Source organism: Dromiciops gliroides, chromosome 3 (genome assembly GCF_019393635.1).
Source record: "Dromiciops gliroides isolate mDroGli1 chromosome 3, mDroGli1.pri, whole genome shotgun sequence".
Taxonomy (NCBI): domain Eukaryota; kingdom Metazoa; phylum Chordata; class Mammalia; order Microbiotheria; family Microbiotheriidae; genus Dromiciops; species Dromiciops gliroides.
Genome location: NC_057863.1, coordinates 652,793,653 through 652,813,735, shown reverse-complemented (window position 1 = coordinate 652,813,735; position 20,083 = coordinate 652,793,653). Strand labels below are relative to the sequence as shown.

Below are 20,083 nucleotides of genomic sequence, written 5' to 3'. Positions count from 1 at the left end.
TCCCTCAATTTCCAATTCTTTGCCACAGTAAAGAGAGCTGCTATAAATACTTTTGTACATTTGGGTCCTTGTCCCTTTTTATGATCTTTTTGGGATAAAGACCTAATGGTGTTATTGCTGGGTCAAAGGGTATGCACAGTTTCATAGCCCTTTCTTCCTGGTTCCAAATTACTCTACAGAATGGTTGGATCAGTTAACAACTCCACCAACAATGCATTTAGTGTTCCATATTTTCCACAGCTTCTCCAACACTTACTATTTTCTTTTTTTTTTCATATTAGCCAACCTGATAGGTATTAGGTGGTACCTCATACCTGTTTTAATTTGCATTTCTCTAATCAATAGTGATTCAGAGCATTTTTTCATATGACAACAAAGAGCTTTAATTTCTTCATCTGAAAATTACCTGTTCATATCCTTTGACCATTTCTCAATTAGGGAATGACTTGCATTCTTATAAATTTGATTCTGTTACCTATTTATTTTAGAAATGAGGCCTTGAGCAGAAATAATGGCTGTAAAAACTTCGCAGCTTTCTCCCTTCCTTCTAATTTTGGCTGCATTGCTTCTCTTTGTACAAAACCTTTTTGATATAATGTAATGAAAAGCATCCATTTTGCATTTCATAATATTCTCTATCTCTTGTTTGGTCATAAATTGCTCTCCTCTCCAAAGATATTAGAGATAAATGATTCCTTTCTCTCCTAATTTACCTATGGTATCACCCTTTATGTCTAAACCATGTACCCATTTGGACCTTATTTTACTATATGTTGTAAGATGCTTGTGTATGCCTAGTTTCTGTCATGCTATCTTCCATTTTCCCCAGCAGTTTTTGTCAAATAGTGAGTTTTTATCCTAGTAACTGGAATCTTTGGGTTTATCAAACAGTATATTACTAAAGTCATTTGCTATTGTGTCTCCTGTGCCTTTCCTATTCCATTGATATACCACTCTATTTTTTAGCCAGTACCAAATAGTTTTGATGACTGCTGCTTTATAATATAGTTTTAAATTTGGTACGGGATGCCATTTATTGTAAAAAATGCAGCTTGAAAAATTCTATTACCTCATGCCAGGGGTAATGAAGATTGGCTGAACTTAAAATACTGAGAATTTTTTTCTCTTTAGATATGGACCAGTGCATCATGTGTCCTGAAGATGAATATCCAAACAGGGAGAGAAATCGGTGCCTCCCCAAGGTTGAAACTTTTCTGTCCTTTAGGGAACCCCTAGGCATGACTCTGACCTGCACAGCTTTGGTTTTATGCTTCCTGACAGTTGTGATTATTGGGATATTTGTGAAGCATCAGAACACTCCCATAGTGAAAGCCAATAATCGAACTCTCAGCTACACCTTGCTCCTCTCCCTAAGCCAATGCTTCCTGTCTTCTTTGCTTTTCATTGGTAAGCCTACCTCAGCCAAATGTCTCCTTCAACAGGCAATATTTGGAATCACATTCACAATGGCCATCTCCTCCATTTTGGCTAAAACAGTCACAGTAGTTCTAGCCTTCAAAGCCATAAGACCAGTGAGCAGGAGCAGAAAATGGCTGGGCTCCAGAGCACCCATTTCTGTCATTTTCATCTGCTCCCTGATCCAAGTGACTATCTGTGGTATCTGGCTGTTGGTTTCTCCCCCATTCCCAGATGTAGACCCACACTCTGAACCCAAGCACATCATCTTGAAGTGCAATCAGGGCTCACTCATTGCTTTCTACTATGTCTTGGGTTACATGGGATTGCTGGCTTTGGGGAGTTTCACTGTGGCTTTCTTGGCCAGAAATCTGCCTGATACCTTCAATGAATCCAAGTTTATCACCTTCAGCATGCTGGTATTCTGCAGTGTCTGGGTCTCTTTTTTGCCCACATACCAGAGCACTAAGGGGAAGACCATGGTAGCTGTAGAAGTGTTCTCCATCTTGAGCTCTAGTGCTGGCTTACTGGGCTGCATTTTCATTCCCAAATGCTATGTGATCCTTCTGAAGCCACAGTGGAACACCCAAGAATGGGTAAATCATAAATCTTATGCCAGATCAAGACATCATTCAAAGCCATTTCCTCATGCCTCCTAACAATGTTGTGACATGACTGACTAAGTAAATGAAACCTTATTTGATTTTTTTCTACTTTCTTTTTAAAATTTGTTTTATTCTTAATTTATGGAAGAGAACAAGCATTTCCATAAAACAGTACAATAAAATAAATGATTTCCCATGGAACCGCAAATCTACTATGCACAACTTGTTATTCTTAAATATACAATAAAATTATCATGTAAATTAGTTTTCCTTCTTTTCTTCCCTTCAACACCACCCTAGATATGGCTATGACTAGATACAAAAAGTTGTGTTTGTGTGTATATATATATACACATTTATATATATACACACACAGAGAAGTATATGCATATGTACATATGTAAAAGTATTCTCCTATACATATTTAACTTCATCACTTCTTTTTCTAGATACAAATACCATCTTTCTTCATGTGTCCTTTTTCACTCATTTAGGATTTTTTTATTGATTAAAATTTTATTCTCCAAAATATATGTAAAAACAAAATTTTAACATCAATTTTAAAAAACTTTGTGTTCCTACTTCTCTTTCTCCTCCATTCCCACCCTCCACCCACTAGAACTCAAGCATTTTAAAATAAGTTATACATGCGTAGTCATGGAAACATTCCCACATTAGCTAGGCTGTGAGAGAAAACAGCCAAAACCCCCCCAAAACTTCAGATTGAGGAATTGTCAAAGAGGAAAAAATATTGAAAAAATGGTGCTTCTACCTGTTTTCAGATACTATCAGTTCTTTTTCTGTAGATGGGTTGCCATTTTCATAAGTCCTTCAGGGTTATATTGAACCATTGCCTTGCTGAAAATAACTACATGCTTCCCAGCAGATCATCTTACACTATTGCTGTATACAGTACATTTCACTCTGCTTTAGTTCATGTAGGTCTTTTCAGGTTTTTCTGATAGTATCCTGTTCATCATAACCTGATTAAATTACCTTAAACTTGACAAAGAATTTTCTTCATATTAGCCCAGCAAAGTTGGTACCATATGTTTTGCCATTATAATCAATCATCCTGACTATTTCCCTCCATCCGATTCTCTTCCCATGATATTTACTCTATTTTCTATCTTCTTTTAACCTATTCCTCCTCAAAAGTGTTTTACTTCTGACTGTTCCCTCCCCTACTCTACCCTCCCTTCATTCAACCTTCCCTCCTTATCCTCTTCCCTTCCTACTTTCCTAAAGGGTTAAATAGATTACTCTTCCCTATTGGATGTGTGTGTTATTCTGTCCTTGAGTCCACTTGGATGAGGTTATGACCTTTGAGCTAATTCTGTTTTCTAAATTTTTCCTCCTCCCTCCCTCCTCAACTCTCCCTATGAAATCAAGCAATTCAATATATGTCATACATGTGGTGTTATGCAGGACATCCTTACCTTCCTTGAAAGTGTTTTGCTTTTTACACCTCTCTCCCCCAACTTTCCTTCCCTCCTTCCCCTCTTCTCCTCACCCCCTCATCTCCTTCTCCTCCCACTTTTCCTCAGGGCAAAAATATATTACTATACCCGCTTGAGTATGTATGTTATTACCTCTTTGAGCCAATTCTGATGATAGTGTAGTTCACTCAGTCCCCCACTTCCCCTCCCCTCCATAGACATTTTTCTTGTTTCCTTCCTATGAGCTACTTCTCCCCATTCCACCTCTCCCATCCCCCCTCCCCCAGTCCATTCCTCCTACCCCTTACCCCTATTTTAAAGATGTCATCATGGGTTAGCTAGATGGCACAATGGACAAGACAGTAGCCCTGGGTCCAGGAGGCCCAGAGCCCAAATCCGGCCCCAGACACCAGACAACCCATCCTATTTACTCCACAAAGAACAAGGATATACAAAAAATAAATGCTTTACAAATACCATCCCTTCATATTCATGTCAGACCTGTGTCCTCTGTATATTCCTTGCTGAAAAAGTTCTTGTGAGTGGGAAGTATTATTTTCTCATGTACGACTGTAAACAGTTTAATCTTTTAATGGCCCTTGTGATGTCTTTTTCTTGTTTGCCTTTTTATTTTTCCCCAGGGTCTTGTATTTGAAAGTCAAATTTTCTATTCAGTTCAGGTCTTTTTTATCACAAATGACTGAAAGTCCTCTTTTTCAATGAAATTCCATTTTTCCCTCTGAAACATTATGATCAGTTTTGCTGGGTATGTGATTTTTGGCTGTAGTCCCAGTTCCCTTGCCCTCTGGAATATCATGTTCCATGCCCTCTTGTCCTTTAATGTAGAAGCTGCTAGATCTTGCTTTATCCTTATTGGAGCTCCACAATATTTGAATTCCTTTTTTCTAGCTGCTTGCAATATTTTCTCCTTGAACGAGGAGCTCTGGAATCTGGCTATAATATTCCTGGAGGTTTTCCTTTGGGATCTCTTTCAGGAGGTGATCTGTGGATTCTTTTGATTTCTATTTTAGCTTCTGCTTCTAGAATATCAGGGCAATTTCCCCTCACAATCTCTTGGACGATGGTGTCTAAGCTCTTGTTTTAGTCATGGTTTTCAGGTAGTCCAGTGATTTTCAAATTATCTCTCCTAGCTTTATTTTCCTGGTCAGCTGTTTTTCCAAGGAGATATTTCACATTGGCCTCTATTTTTTCATTCTATTGGATTTGCTTTACTGTGTCTTGGTTTCTCATAAGGTCACTAGTTTCCATTTGCTCAATCCTAATTTGTAGGCAATTATTTTCATCAGACACTTTTTTAGTCTCCTTTTGGTTTTTCAAACTTTTGACTTTTTTCTCATGACTCTCCTGCATTGCTCTCATTTCTCTTTCCATTCCTTCCTCTCTTTCTCTACATATTCTTTCTATCTCTCCTACTTTGTCTTCAAAGTCCCTTTTGAGAGCTTCCATGGCCTGAGACCAGTTCATATTTTTCTTGGAAGCTTTGGATGTAGGGACCCTATGGTTGATTTCCTCATCTGAGGCTACACCTTGATCTTCCTTTTCCCTGAAAAAGCTTTCTATAGTTTTGAACTTTCTTTGCTTGCTCATCTTTTAATTTATTTTAAACTTTCCACTGAGGGTGGATAGGGGGCTGCTTCACGGCTCCACTCCTGTTCCCAGCTTCAGAGGGTCACAGGTGTTTTGGTTTGAGGGAGGGCTGGTTTTGCTCTTGCCTGGCCTATTCTCTGGTCTGGAGATAACCTCAAGCCTACTTACTAAACAACCAACCAGCAAAGCTTTCCATGGTGTGGTTCTTTGCTTCAGCAAGCCTGCACACCTCCCCCACCCGAGCCTCCCTCTGCTCAGGATCTCAGGATTTCTTCCTGGTTTGCTGCTGGGGTGGGGCAGCTGAATTATTTCCCCATCCCACTGGTACCCTTTCAGTCCCCCCCCCAGTCCAGCTCATCTGCCCTTTCACCCAACCGCACACTCAGCTCCAGAAGGTGCTGCTACTGTAGCCAAATCAGAGGTTCTGGGGTAAATTCCTCTGGCTGTGTGTCTGGTGTGTCTTTCAGCTCAATCACAGGATTAGAACTTACGTGAGTTCCAGCATGGCCCCCTGAAATCTTTCTATAGCTGGTGAATAATATCACCCTGTATTTTTTCCTGTTTTGTGGGGGCGGGTTTGCAGGGCAATGAGGGTTAAGTGACTTGCCCAGCATCACACAGCAAGTAAGGGTCAAGTGTCTGAGGTTGGATTTTAACTCAGGTCCTCCTGAATCCAGGGCCAGTGTTTTATCCACTGAGCCACCTAGTTGCCCCCTCAGCCCATATTTTTGTGTGTTTTTCTGCTCCAGGGGTTCTTTTATTGCTGTTTTTGGGGAGATTGTATCAGGAGCTCTGAGCATTTAATGTCTTTCTTCTGCCATCTTGGCTCTACCCCCTCCCCTATGTAACTCTTAAGAAACTTATTATTAGTAGGACTGTTAAAAGGTATTCACATGAATAGAGGGCATGGATATGAATGATCTTTGAATGGTATACAAAATAAATGAAGGGTTGAGGAAGAGTGATACAATAGGACAAGGGGGAAGGGAGGGTTAGTATGGGGTAAGTTATCTCACATAAAAAGAGGTGAACAAGGAAGAGCTTTTACAGTGGAGGGGAAAATGGGTGAGGCGGGCAACAAGGGAAATGCTTCAAAGAGGAAAGAATATATACATACAGAATTATTTGTGTATAGAAATCTATCTTACCAGATGGGGGCCATCTTCAGTTGTCCTGATAATATATGTTGCCACTGGACCCACATGGCTCTGGAGGAAAAAATAAGGCTGGTGAATTTGTACAGGCTTGTCTCACTTAAATCCAATTCATTAGCAAGTCATGACATCACCTTCCTGATGTAATGGTCCTCTTTGAGAACACAGGACAAATAACAATAATCAGATAAGAAATAGAGGGAAAGGTGATAATAGGAACATTGGGATTATAAAAGGGAGTGGAGATTAAGAGCCCCAGTGGATAGAAGTAAAATAGAATTTTGAGGAGAAAACGGATGAGAAGATAGAGAGGACAATTAAGAAAAAATATAATCAAGGACAATATACAGATATTAATCATATCTGTGAATTGGATAAGTTAATGCTTAAAATGGAAGTGGATATTTGACATTCTTGGTGGCACACTACCTCTAAGAGCAACTGAAATTTTGAGATGAATGATCATTCCTGGAGGCTTAAGAGATAAACAAGGAATAGTGATGGTTAGGGAGTCCCAGCAGAGGGGCACTGGCAGTGATGTTCCTTCCTTCAGTTTGGCACAGGAAAGCAATGGAGAGTAATGTCTTTCAGTCTTATGAGCACAATTGATACTGGGAGGAGGGAAATAAGTGCTGCAAATATTATGAAGTTTTGGGGAACAACCTGGAGACCCCAGAACAAACATTGCTTTCCTCTCTGTTGCTTATTTTTTAAATTTTTTTATTATTTTTAAATTTTTTTTTAATTTTTAATTAATAAAGTATTTTATTTTTTTCCATTACATGTAAAGATAGTTCTCAACTTTTGTTTATACAAGCTTTACAATTTCAGATTTTTCTCCCTCCCTCCTCTCCCTCTCCCCTCCCCTAGACAGTAGGTAATCTGATATAGGTTATATATATATATACACATAATAACATTAATCCTATTTCTGCATTAGTCATGTTATAAGAGAAAAAACCAGAGCAATGATGAAAAACCTCAAAATAGAAAAAAACAACAGCATCAAAAACAAAAGAAATAGTATGGTTCATTCAGCATCTATACTCCGCAGTTCTTTTTTTTTTTTTCTCGGATTTGGAGATCCTCTTCCATCAAGAGTTCCCTGGAACTCTTCTGTGCCATTGCATTGCTCTCTGTTGCTTATTTAAGGCAAGTGAAACAGAAAAAAATTTTGAATTAAGGAAGTGAGTGATTATTCAAGAATATGATGTCTCACAATGGGATTAGGACTTCTAGACCATGGTTTACCATAAGGCCATAACAGACTTTTGTTTGACAGACACTGTCTCAGATGCACTAAGCCATCCTTCACCCATTGATACTTGGAGACCATGTTTTTTCACCCAAATTACATATTTTTGGAAGCTTAAGAATATAGCATTAGACATATCCCCATGACTATTTATCTGTGCCAAAACAAACAAACAAAACTGAGAGATAGATAGAACCTTCTTTTATTTAATACCTAAGACTTTGAATTAGGACAAGGTTCATCAGAGTTTATGTGGACAATACTGGTATCCAAAACACTTAGCATAATATTCACCACAGAAAATATTTACTATATCTTTCTTTACCTTCCTTGTTTTCTTCCTTTGTTCCTTCTACCCTTCATTTTCTCAAGATTGTGAGGATATGCACACTTGATTTTCTGCAAATCTATTAAAAAGAATTTTAATCAAAAAAGGAAGAAAAGGGAAGATATATTATTAAAAACATATTTTCATAACTGTTTCCTATGAAAAAGAGAGTGAAAAACTCATGGAAAAGATAAGAAAGCAATAAAGAAAACACAGCATCTGTTTATTGTCCCATTAGGCAGCAGACATGTACATGCTATTTATCTCTTCCAATGAAAGAGCCCCAAATTCCTTTCTTAGTGAAAGTAATGAAACTTTTTTTTTTTTTTTGGCTCACTGGTTATAGACCTTGGTCAGCCAAGTTTTAGGTCTTTATTGGCAAGTCAATCAGATCCAGATTGATTAACTTCCATTTTTCCTCACTTGTTAGTACAGAATGTTATCAGTTCCATTAGCATAATACAAATCATTTTGATCAGTCAAACTTGAAAATAAACAATATGACAAGAGTATATGATTCAAAAGGGATTGTCACAGATAAGGATATCCAGATGTTATTATAAGTATTATGGAGGAAAACAGGATGACTCTAGCAGATAAAGATGTTCATTAGAAAGAGATAAAATCTACCAGATACCCTGTAGAAAGAAGTCACAGTAGATGGGAGCTTATCTGATAGCTATAAACTCCTGGACATTTGGAGAGGCAAATGGTATCCAAATCCCAAAAAAGCTCAGGGACTTGCTTGACACCCACTTGTATATTGTCTGAGTTCAGTTGGAGGTTATTTTTATCTTCTTAATCCAAGGTTTCACAAGATTCTTTTGGGTAATAAGGCAGCTTCATCAAATCTAGGTGGTTTATATTTATACATACATACATACATATATATATATATATATATACATACATATATATATACATTAAGCCTAATTTATCTCTAGATTATGTAATTTTGAATAACAATATATACAAGATTTATAAGGAGTTTGATAAATAAACTATAACCTTGACTCCAAGACATAGCTTCATAGTAATGGATGACTTCAAAATGTAAACTTCTCCTACAGAACTCTTTCTGCTATGACTTAAAAAGAAATACATTTTTGGCCTCTCATAATGGTGAATTTCTTCTTGAAAATCAAAGAGTCAGTAGGAGGAGACTGCTGATCAGGGCAAAATTATGAGAAATCTTGGAGTGGCCACTCCCTGTTAATGTCACCAAAGTTGGTGGGGTAGAGCCAAGATGGTGGAGGAAAGGAAGTGACTTGCCTATGCTCTCCACTAAAACACTCCAAATACCTTTAAATAATGCCATGAGATTATTTATGGCAGCAGAACCCACAAAAGGACAGGGTGAAATAATTTTCCAGCTAAAGAAAACTTAGAAGTTCAGCAAGAAAGGTATATAACACCCAGGTGAGATAATTCAGCACAGGCTGGGCCAGCATAGACAAAGTCCCAGCAATCCAGGAGCAGGCCTTAGGAACCACTGAATCAGCAGCAGCATCAGTTCATTCCAGAGTTCTCAGCCCACAGGTAGCTTAGCAGAGGAGACGCAAAAATACTAATGAAAATAACATGCTAAAAATCAGACTAGGCCATATGGTAAAAGCATTACAAAAAGCCAATGAGGAGAAAAATGACTTGAAAAGCAGGAGTGGCCAAATGGAAAAAAGAAACACAAAAATTTACTGAAGAAAAATCTCCTTAAAAAGTAGACTTGGCCAAATGGAAAAGGAGGTACAAAATCTCACTGAAGAAAATAAGTCTTTAAAACTTAGAATTTAACAAATGGAAGCTAATGACTTTATGAGAAATCAAGAAACAACAAACCAAAACCAAAATAATGAAAATAAATAGAAGGCAGTGTGAAATATCTCACTGGAAAAACAACTGACTTAGGAAAAAGATCCAGGAGAGACAACTTCAAAATTATTGGACTACCTGAAAGCCATGACCAAAAAAAAAATTAAAGATCCAAGAAATTATCTTTCAAGAAATTATCAAGTAAAACTGCCCTGATATTCTAGAACCAGAGGGTAAAATAGAAAGTGAAAGAATCTACCACTCACCTCCTGAAAGAGATCCCAAAATAAAACCACTCAGGAATATTTTAGGCAAATTCCAAAGCTAACAGGTCAGGGAGAAAATATTATAAGCAACCAGAAAGAAATAATTCAAATATTGTGGAGCCACAGTCAGGATAACACAAAATTTAACAGCTTTTACATTAAAGACCTGGATGGTTTTCTACAAGATATTCTGGAGGTCAAGGGAACCGGGATTACAACCAAGAATCACCTACCCAGCCAAAATGAGTATAATCCTTCGGGGGTGAAATGGGCATTTCAATGAAAAAGAGAATTTTCAGGCAATCTTGATGAAAAGACCAGAGTTGAATAGAAAATTTGACTTTAAATACACGACTCAAGAGAAGCATAGAAAGCTAAACAGTAAAAGGAAATCATAAGAGATTTAAAAAGGTTAAACTATTTATATTCTTCTTTGAGAAGATGATATTCCTAAGAATTTTTTCATTATAAGGGCAGTTGGAAGGAGTATATAGAGATAGAGGGCACAGATTAAATATGAAGGAGTGATATATTAAAATAAAATACAAGGTGAGGAATGCTGAAAGTAAAAGTGAAAGGTGGAATGAAGTAAATTACCTCACATAAAATGAGCAAGAAAAAGCTTATACAGTGAGGGGAAGATGGGAGTATAAACCTTACTCTGATCAGAATTTGCTCAGAAAAAGAATAACATGCATACTCAATTGGGTATAGAAATCTAACCTACCCTTCAGGACAGTAGGAGGGGAGGGGGATAAGAGGAAGTGTGGTAGGTGATAGAAAGGAGAGTAGATTTTGGAATGGGACAGTCAGAAACAAGGCACTTTTGAGGAGGGACAGGGTGAAAGTAGAGACAGAATAGAATAAACATTGGTGAGATAGGATGGAGGGAAATACAGTTAGCCACAGTAACTGAAAAAAATCTGAAGCAAGTTTCTCTGATATAGGCCTCATTTTTTAAAACATAGAGAAGTGAGGTAAATTTATAAGTAAAAGAATTGCCATTCCCCAAGTCCTAAATGATCAAAAGAAATGAACAGTTTTCAGATGAAACGATCAAAGCTATCTATAGCCATATGAAAAAATGCTTTAACTCACTATTGATACAACTCAAAACAATTCTGGGGTACTACCTCATATCTATTAGATTGGCTAATAGAATGGAAGAGGAAAATGACAAATATTAGTGGGGATGTGGGGGAAATGAGGCATTGATGCACTGTTGGTGAAGTTGTAAACTAATTCAACCATTCTATAGAGCAATTTTGGTCTCTGTCCAAAGGGCTATAAAACCATGCATACTCTTTGACTTAGCAATACCACTACCAGGTCAATATCCAAAAAGTGATAAACAACAAAAAGAAAAAGGACCTATAGATACAAAAATATTTATAGTAGCTCTTTTTCTGGTGACTCTTAATTGGAAATTGAGTTGATGCCCTTAAATTTGAGAATGGCTAAACAAAATGTGGTATGTGAGTATGATGAAATATGATTGTGCTATAAGAAATGATGAGCAGGATGCTCTCAGAAACACTGAGAAAGACTTACATGAGCTGATGTAAATTGAAATGTACTGTATAAAAATAACAGCAACATTGTAAGATGATCCACTGTGAATGGCTTAGCTATTCTTAGCAATATAACTAAGACAACCCTAAAAGACTTATGGTAAAGAATGTTATACATCCTCAGAGAAAGAACTGATAGTGTCTGAATATAGATTGAAGCATATCTTTAACTCTATTTTTCTTGAGGTTTTTTGTCTATTTTTTCACAACATGACTAATATGGAAATGTTTTGCATGTCTACACATATGTTACATATATCAAATTGCTTACCTTCTCAAAGAAGGGGGGGAAGAGGGAGAAAGGGAGAGATTTTGGAACTCAAAGTTTTAAAAATAGATGTTAAAATTGTTTTTACGTGTAATTAGGGAAATATAAAATACTTTATAAAGAACGTTTGGGGGACAAATAAAGTTGCCAAAGGAAATTAGATCTGAATATAGTTGACATACTAGAAATGTGGGAAACAAATTTCCCAGAATTCAGAGGAAAGATAGGTAGAATTCCAGGGACTGAAATTAAGGGAAAATTGACTGAGGAGTGATAAACCCTCCAGAAAGAAATTGTTAATTCATAGAATTTCACATTTCTAATTATGAGTAACCATGAAAAATGTAGAGGCCAATGAGACTACACAGATGAAATACACATACATGAACTCTACAGCAGGCAAAAAGAACTGAATATAAGGGAACACATTGTTATAAAAAGTAGTGTCAACAAGACTGGTATTCAATATGAGCTAAGATTGATGAATAGAAAAAATAACTTTTTCACTAGGATTGGTAGAAATCAGAGGAACAAAAAAATGGATGGGTTCTTTGATTGGTTCATCAGTGGTAAACTTGATAGAAAATGGAAAGAAAACAAATTTACTGTTAGTGATTCTTTGACTTCTTTTTTCTCTTCAAAAGAAAATTACCTTTGTTCTTAAAAAGCCAAAAGAAAAATGGCTCTCATGGAGCTCATATCACAGAAGAATGAGGCTATTAAAAGAAATGTCATAATTGCACTCATGAAGAAAACTTACTTGATCCAAATCGATTACAGAAAATGCTGATTATGATAATTAAATCACTTTTAGTGGAAAATGTGAATGACATGTGAAAGAATATGAAAACTTGGACAAGTACTAAAGTGTTCCAAAAGGGGTTGATGTAAGTATACAGAATAGCCAATATCCTTAATGTTAAAATCTTCCCTGGTCACATAACACCTTGAGTTGAGTGATAGCCTAGAAAGCACTCTGCCAGACCAAGAAAGATGCTGATAAGCTGGACTGCATCCAGAGGTGAGCAACCAGTATGGAGAGTGGGCTGAAGTTCATAATGTGAGTACTGGTTAAATAAAATGGAATTGTTTAGTCTGGAGAAGGGACAATTAACAAAGGATATTCTGTCTTCAAAAATTTGAACTGTTGTCACTTATGTGTACTACAATCCTATTCCACTTGTCTCCATAAGGTAAGGTTACAAGCAATGTAAGGAGTAATCTAATAGCAAGAGCAGAGGCCTGGAAGTGATACAATTTAAATTCAAATCCTCAAACTTCATTTCCTGTGATACAAAGAACTGTTTTCACCTCTGAACCTCAGCCATCTCAGATTTAAAATTCAAAAGTTGCATCATGGTGTAGTCAAAGTTTCTCAAAGGAGTATATATATGGAAGACAACAGGTTTCTGGACATTGTGAAGGAAAAAAAAATACAACATAATGTCAGAGATGCCCAGCATAGGAATAAACTGATTCAAGCACTATGAAGCTCTCTATCACTGGAGATATTCAACCAGAAGCTAGATGATCAGTAACAGAATCCCTTGGATTCTAGGGGGATATTGTAGACCAGATTGCTACTTAATAAAGAGAATAGATTTGGGGTGGCTGGGTGGGTCATTGAGGCTTTTCCAAGTTTGAGATTCTATTATTTTATAATCCATACAAAAGTATAAATCTTCAGAGAATGAAGAAAATATTCAGTTATAATAATCATAATAAAAACAATAACAATACTCAGCTGGCAATTGAAGGTATATACAACACTTTCAATTGTCATCTCATTTTATCCCCACAAACCTTTTAGAAATGAAGAACCTAAGGCAGAAAGATGTTTAATTTATTAACCAGGATCACTCAGCTGTTAAGTGTCTGAAGTTAGACTAGAATATTCTTCATTGTGGTTCTTATGCTCTATCAAATGAAATAATATTTATCAAAATCTTAGTTAACCTTCAGGTAATATATAAGTAATAGTTATTGAAACTCAAAATCTTCCCCAGTAATCTCTCCCAGCATCCCACTTTCCCTATTACTGAAGAGAACAACATCATTCTACCAGTTTCTTATGCTCACAAACTAAGTTTCATCAATGACTCTTCACTATAGCTGACCTCCGCCCCCCATAAACAATTTTTCATAAAGACCTTTCAATTTCTCTAGTAAGAGTATGGTTGAAACAATGCTCACCCCTCCCTACTTTTCCCATCTATTGTAATAGGTTTTTTGTGCCTCTTCATACTATGTAATTAACCCCATTCCACATCCTCTTTTCTCTTCTCCCCATATACTCCTTTTTTTACCCCTTAATTTTATTTATATCATCACATCAAGGACAATTTATTTTTGTACTCTCTATGTATACTCCTTCTGTCTGCCCCATTAAAGATACAGTTTTCAAGAGTTACAAGTATTATCTTCCTGTGTAGGGATGTAAACAGTTTAATCGTATTGAATAACTTTTTCCCTCTCTTTACCTTTTCATACTTTTCTTGAGTCATATGTTAGGATTGAATTTTCTATTCAGTCTTTTCATCAGGAAACCTTGGAAGTCCCATATTTGATTGAATGTCCTTCTTTTGCCCTGAAAGAGAATGCTCAGGTTTGCTGGGTACTTGGTTCTTGGTTGCAATCCAAACTCCTTTGCCTTTGAAAATATCATATTCCAAGCCTTGTGATCCTTTAATGTTGAAGCTGCCAGGTCCTATGCAAGCCTGTCTCTCCATAATATTTAAATTGTTTCTTTTTGGCTGCTTGGAGTATTTTCTCCTTCACCTGATAATTTTGGAATTTGGCTACAATATCCCTTGGAGTTTTCCTTTTGGGGTCTCTTTCAGGAGGTGAGAAGTGGTTTCTTTCAATGAAAATTTTATCCTCTGATTTTACAAAATCAGGGCCTTTCTCCTTGATAATTTCCTGGAATATGGTCTCTAGACTCTTTCTGATCATGGATTTCAGGCAGTCCAATAATTCTCAAATTGTCTCTTCTGGATCTATTTGCCAGATCAATTGTCTTTCCAATGAGGTATTTCACATTTTCTTCTATTTTTTCCATTCTTTTGATTCTGTTTGACTGATTCCTGGTGTCTCATGGAGTCATTAGCTTCCATCTGTCCAATGTGAATTTTTAAGCCATTGTTTTCTTCAGTAATCTTTTGCACCTCCTTTTCCTTTCAGGCCAAATGAATTTTTTAAGGAATTGCTTTCTTCATCCCATCTTTGTGCTTCCTTTTCCAAGCTGTTGATTCCTTTTTCATAATTTTCTTGTGTTGCTTTCATTTCTCTCCCCATTTTTTCTTCTACCTCTCTCAGTTGATTTTTTAAAAATAAAAGTATTTTATTATTGGCCAGTTACATGTAGAGATAATTTTCAACATTTGTCTTCATAAGATTTCCAATTTCAAATTTTTCTCCCTCTCTCCTCTCCTTCCCCCCTCACCAAGACAGCAGGCAACCTGATATAGGTTATATATGCATAATAACATTAAACATATTTCTGTATTAGTCATCTTATAGGAGAAGAATCAGAGCAAAAAGGAAAAACCTCAAAAAAGAAAAACAACAGCACCAAAACCAAAAGAATTAGTATGGTTCAGTCTGCATCCATATTCCACATCTCTTTTTTTTCTGGATTTGGAGAGCATTTCCCATCATGAGTCCTTTGGAATTTTCTTGTACCATTATATTGGTGAGAAGAATCTAGTCTATCACTGTTGAGCAACACATAATGTTGATGATACTGTGTACAATGTTCTTCTGGTTCTGCTCATCTCACTCATCATCAGTTCATGCAAGTCCTTCCAGGTTTCTCTGAACTCCTCCTGCTCATCGTTTCTTACAGCACAATAGAATTCCATTACATTCATATACCACAACTTATTCAACCATTTCCCAATTGATGAGCAGCCCCTCAATTTCCAATTCCTTGCCACCACAAAAAGAGTAGTTATAAATATTTTTGTACAGGTAGGTCCTTTTCCTTTTTCCATGATCTCCCTAGGAAAAAGACCTAATAGTGGTATTGCTGGGTCAGAGGGTATGCACAGCTTTATAGCCCTTTGGGCAGAATTCCAAATTGCTCTCCGGAATGGTTGGATCAGTTCACAGCTCCACCAACAATGCATTAGTGTTCCAATTTTTTCCACAGCTTCTCCAACATTTATTATTTTCCTTTTTTGTCATTTTAGCTAATCTGATAGGTGTCAGGTGGTTCCTCAGAGTTGTTTCAATTTGCATTTCTCTAATCTATAGTGATTTAGAGCATATTTTCACATGGCAATAGATAGCTTTGATTTCTTCATCAGAAAACTGCCTGTTCATATCCTTTGACCATTTATCAATTGGGGAATGACTTGGATTCTTATAAATTTGATTTAGTTCCCAATATATTTTAGAAATGAAGCCTTTATCAGAAGTACTGGCCATTAAAAATTATTTCCCAGATTTCTGCCTCCCGTCTAATTTTGGATGCATCACTTCTTTTTGTACAAAAGCTTTTTAATTTAATATAATCAAAATCATCCATTTTGCATTTCATAATATTATCTATCTCTTATTTGAGCATAAAATGTTCTCCTTTCCAAGGATCTGAAAGGTAGACTATTCCTTCCTCTCCTAATTTACCTACAGTATCAGCTCTTATGTCTAAATCATGTATCCATTTTGACCTTATTTTAGTATAAGGTGTAAGATTTTGGTCTATGCCTAATTTCTGCCATACTATCTTCCAGTTTTCCCAGCAGTTTTTGTCAAATACTGAATTCCTATCCCAGAAGCTGGAGTCTTTGGGTTTATCAAACACTACATTACTAATGTCATTTACTACTGTGTCTCCTGTTTCTAGCCTATTCAATTGATCCTCCACTCTATTTCTTAGCCAGTACCAAATGGTTTTGATGACTGCCACTTTATAGTAGAGCTTCAGATTTGGTACAGCCAACCCAACTTCCTGTGCATTTTATTTTCATTATTGCCCTTGATATTCTTGACTTTTTGTTTTTCCAGATGAATTTTGTTATTATTTCTTCTAGCTCTATAAAATAATTTTTAGGTAGTCTGATTGGTATGGCACTGAATAAGTAAATTAATTTAGGTAGAATTGTCATTTTTGTTATATTAGCTCAGCCTATCCATGAGCAATTGATATTTTTCTAATTATTTAAATCTGATTTGATTTGTATGAAAAGTGTTTTGTAGTTGTATTCATAGAGTTCCTGGGTTTGTTTTGGCAAGTAGACTCCCAAGCATTTTATATTGTCTACTGTTACTTTAAATGGAATTTCTCTTTCTATCTCTTGCTACTGTACTTTGTTGATCATGTATAGAAATGCTGATGATTTATGTGGATTTATTTTATATTCTGCTACTCTGCTAAAGTTGTTAATTGTTTCAAGTAATTTTTTAGTTGATTCTCTAGGACTCTCTAAGTATACCATCATATCATCTGCAAAATATGATAGTTTTGTTTCTTCCTTGCCTATTTTTATTCCTTTAATTCCTTTTTCTTCTCTGATTGCTAAAGGTAACATTTCTAGTACAATATTAAATAATAGAGGTGATAGTGTACATTCCTGCTTCACCCCTGATCTTATTGGGGAGTCCTCTAACTTAATGTTTGCTGATGGTTTTAGGCAGATACTGCTTATTATTTTAAGAAAGTTCAACCTAGGGGGCAGCTAGGTGGCACAGTGGATAAAGCACTGGCCCTGGATTCAGGAGGACCTGAGTTCAAATCCGGCCTCAGACACTTGACACTTAATAACTGTGTGACCCTGGGCAAGTCACTCAACCCCCATTGCCCTGCACCCCCCCCCCCAAAAAAAAACCCAACAACAAAAAACAGAAAACAAAAAGAAAGTTCGACCTATTCCTATGCTCTCTAGTGTTTTTATTAGGAATGGGTGCTGTATTTTGTCAAAAGTTTTCTCTCTATCTATTGAGATAATCATAGGATTTTGGTTAGTTTTCTTATTGATGTGGTTGATTATGTTAATAGTTTTCCTAATGTTGAACCAGCCCAGCATTCCTTATATAAATCCCACCTGGTCATAGTGTATTATCCTGGTGATCACTTGCTGTAATCTCCTTGCTAATATCTTATTTAAGATTTTTGCATCAATATTCATTAGGGAAATTGGTCTATAATTTTCTTTCTCAGTTTTTGCTCTGCCTGGTTTTGGTATCAACACCATACTTGTATCATAAAACAAATTTGGTAGAACTCCACCTATTTTTACAAATAATTTTTATAATATTGAAATTAATTGTTTTTTAAAAGTTTGGTAAAATTCACCTGTAAACCCATCTGGCCCTGGGGATTTTTTCTTAGGGAGTTCATTGTGTCAAGATAATGGAATGTGATAGATGAGATTTAGCAGATACTCAGGGGCCCACCTGGAGACTGGTTTAAACTGATTGAATTAGATAGGGTGACTGACTCTGGCTTACTTCCAGTTTACTAGATTGTAAACACATCTGGCTGGTACTTAAGGGTACTTAAGAAAGTAATTGTTCTCAGAAGCTAAAAACTTTGAACTTTACATCCAGACCACCTTTGGGTCCAGTGAACCAATAAATTTGAATGACTCTAGCCAATGAGCTTGCTGAACATCCCATTTCTTGGAGGGGGAACATGAAGCAGGAAGTGGACACTGGGGAGAGAGTTCTGGGCTTTTTGGTGCATGAGATTGGTGTAGTGCAAGAGGACTTCAGAAGTGGGAGCTTAGGGAGGTTAAGATTGCTAGGTTATAGGAAATCTGTTCTCAATCTTTCTCTTGCTTTTACTATCTTTCAATAAACCCTTAAAAATCCTAAACTCATTTATCAGTGATTTTAGTCAGTTTCCCCCAAAACTGAGGGAACAGATTAGAACCCACATTTAGAATTTTAAATTACACATCATTAATGGCTTGTTCTATTTCCTTTTCTAATATGGACTTACTTAAGGATTTTATTTCCTCTTCAGTTAACTTGGCAGTTTGTATTTTTGTAAATATTTATCCATTTCATTTAGATTGTCAAATGTATTGGCATACAGTTGGGCAAAATAGTTCCTAATTATTGCTTTAATTTCCACTTCATTGGTGTTAAAATCACCCCTTTCATTTTTGATACTGGTAATTTTGTTGTCTTCTTTCTTTTTTTGAAATCAAATTAACCAATGGTTTATCTATTTTATTGTTTTTTTCATAAAACCAGCTCTTAGTTTTATTGATGAATTCTATAGTTTTCTTGATTTCAATTTTATTAATTTCTTCTTTAATTTTCAGGATTTCTCATTTAGTATTTAATTGGGGATTTCTAATCTGTTCTTTTTCTAGCTTTTTAAGTTGCATGCTCAATTCATTGATCTCCTCTTTCTCTTTTTTATTCATGTAAGCAGTTAGAGCTATAAAATTTCCCCTAAGCGCTGCTTTGGCTGCATCCCATAGATTCTGGTATGTTGTCTCATTATTGTCATTCTCTTGGATAAAGTTATTGATTGTTTCTATGATTTGTTGTTTGACCCACTCCTTCTTTAGAGTGAAATTATTTGAGAGTATTTTCCTCATCTGAGTTTGTGTTCCCTGTCTACATGGAAGCTCTCAATGCTAAGAGCCCTTTTCTTTTTCTTACTCATATTGTGGCTTATTTTTGTTAAGTTGACATCTGCTCCTGGGACATAAGAGTCACTGTTTCAAGCTTCTTGTACTGGGGAAAAGGGCCTGTGTCCCTGACATTCTACTCTGAGGCCTCTGTGGCTGGTGAATTCCTCACCACCCTGGGTTTGCTCCCTGCACTTGCTCCTGTGGTGCTGGGATGGTCTGGCAGAGTAGGACCTATCCTGTGCGTGGCCCTCCAGCTGACAACCTGCCCTCTTACCTGGTGCTGGCAGATCTTACAACTGGCCCACTGAATCACCAGCTTGCTGAGCCAGGATCTAGGGGCCTCAGTTGCTCCTGTGTGGCCAAGAGATTCCTGCTGTCTTGCCCAGACCTCCTCCATGCTGTGCTGTGCTGTGCTAAGCTGTACTGTGCTCCCCTTTTGCCTGAGTGAGACTGAGTCTTCCTGAAGTCTTCTAAATTTTCTCAGGTTGAAAGATTGTGTCTCTCTGTCTTTTTGTAGGTCCTCCATTTTCAGAAGCTGTTTAGAAGTTTGATTTAATGTTTTTTGGGGGAACCACAGGAGAACTCAGGCAACTTGCTGGCTTCTCTCTGCCATCTTGGTTTGCCTCCCTTAATGATAGTCCTAAAAGGAGTTGTAACATTTTGGCATATTAGAATTTAACAATTTGACCTTATTGAAACAGTTAGGTGTAGTGAGTGGACAATTACATACCTCTAAACTCACTGTTATAAAGTATCATATTCAGAAAAAAAGATT

At 36.6% G+C, this 20,083-nt stretch overlaps 1 protein-coding gene across 1 annotated transcript in view; it reads left to right on the top strand.

The window, feature by feature from the left end:
• The window catches only part of LOC122748304 (vomeronasal type-2 receptor 26-like), a 31,747-nt gene extending 22,151 nt beyond the window's left edge, over window positions 1-9,596 (top strand). The window contains exons 6-7 of the mRNA XM_043993967.1: window positions 1,132-2,012; window positions 9,549-9,596. Of these exons, the coding sequence (XP_043849902.1) occupies window positions 1,132-2,012; window positions 9,549-9,596 (929 nt within the window). The remainder of the gene's footprint in view (window positions 1-1,131; window positions 2,013-9,548) is intronic.
• The last annotated feature ends 10,487 nt before the right edge of the window (window positions 9,597-20,083 follow it).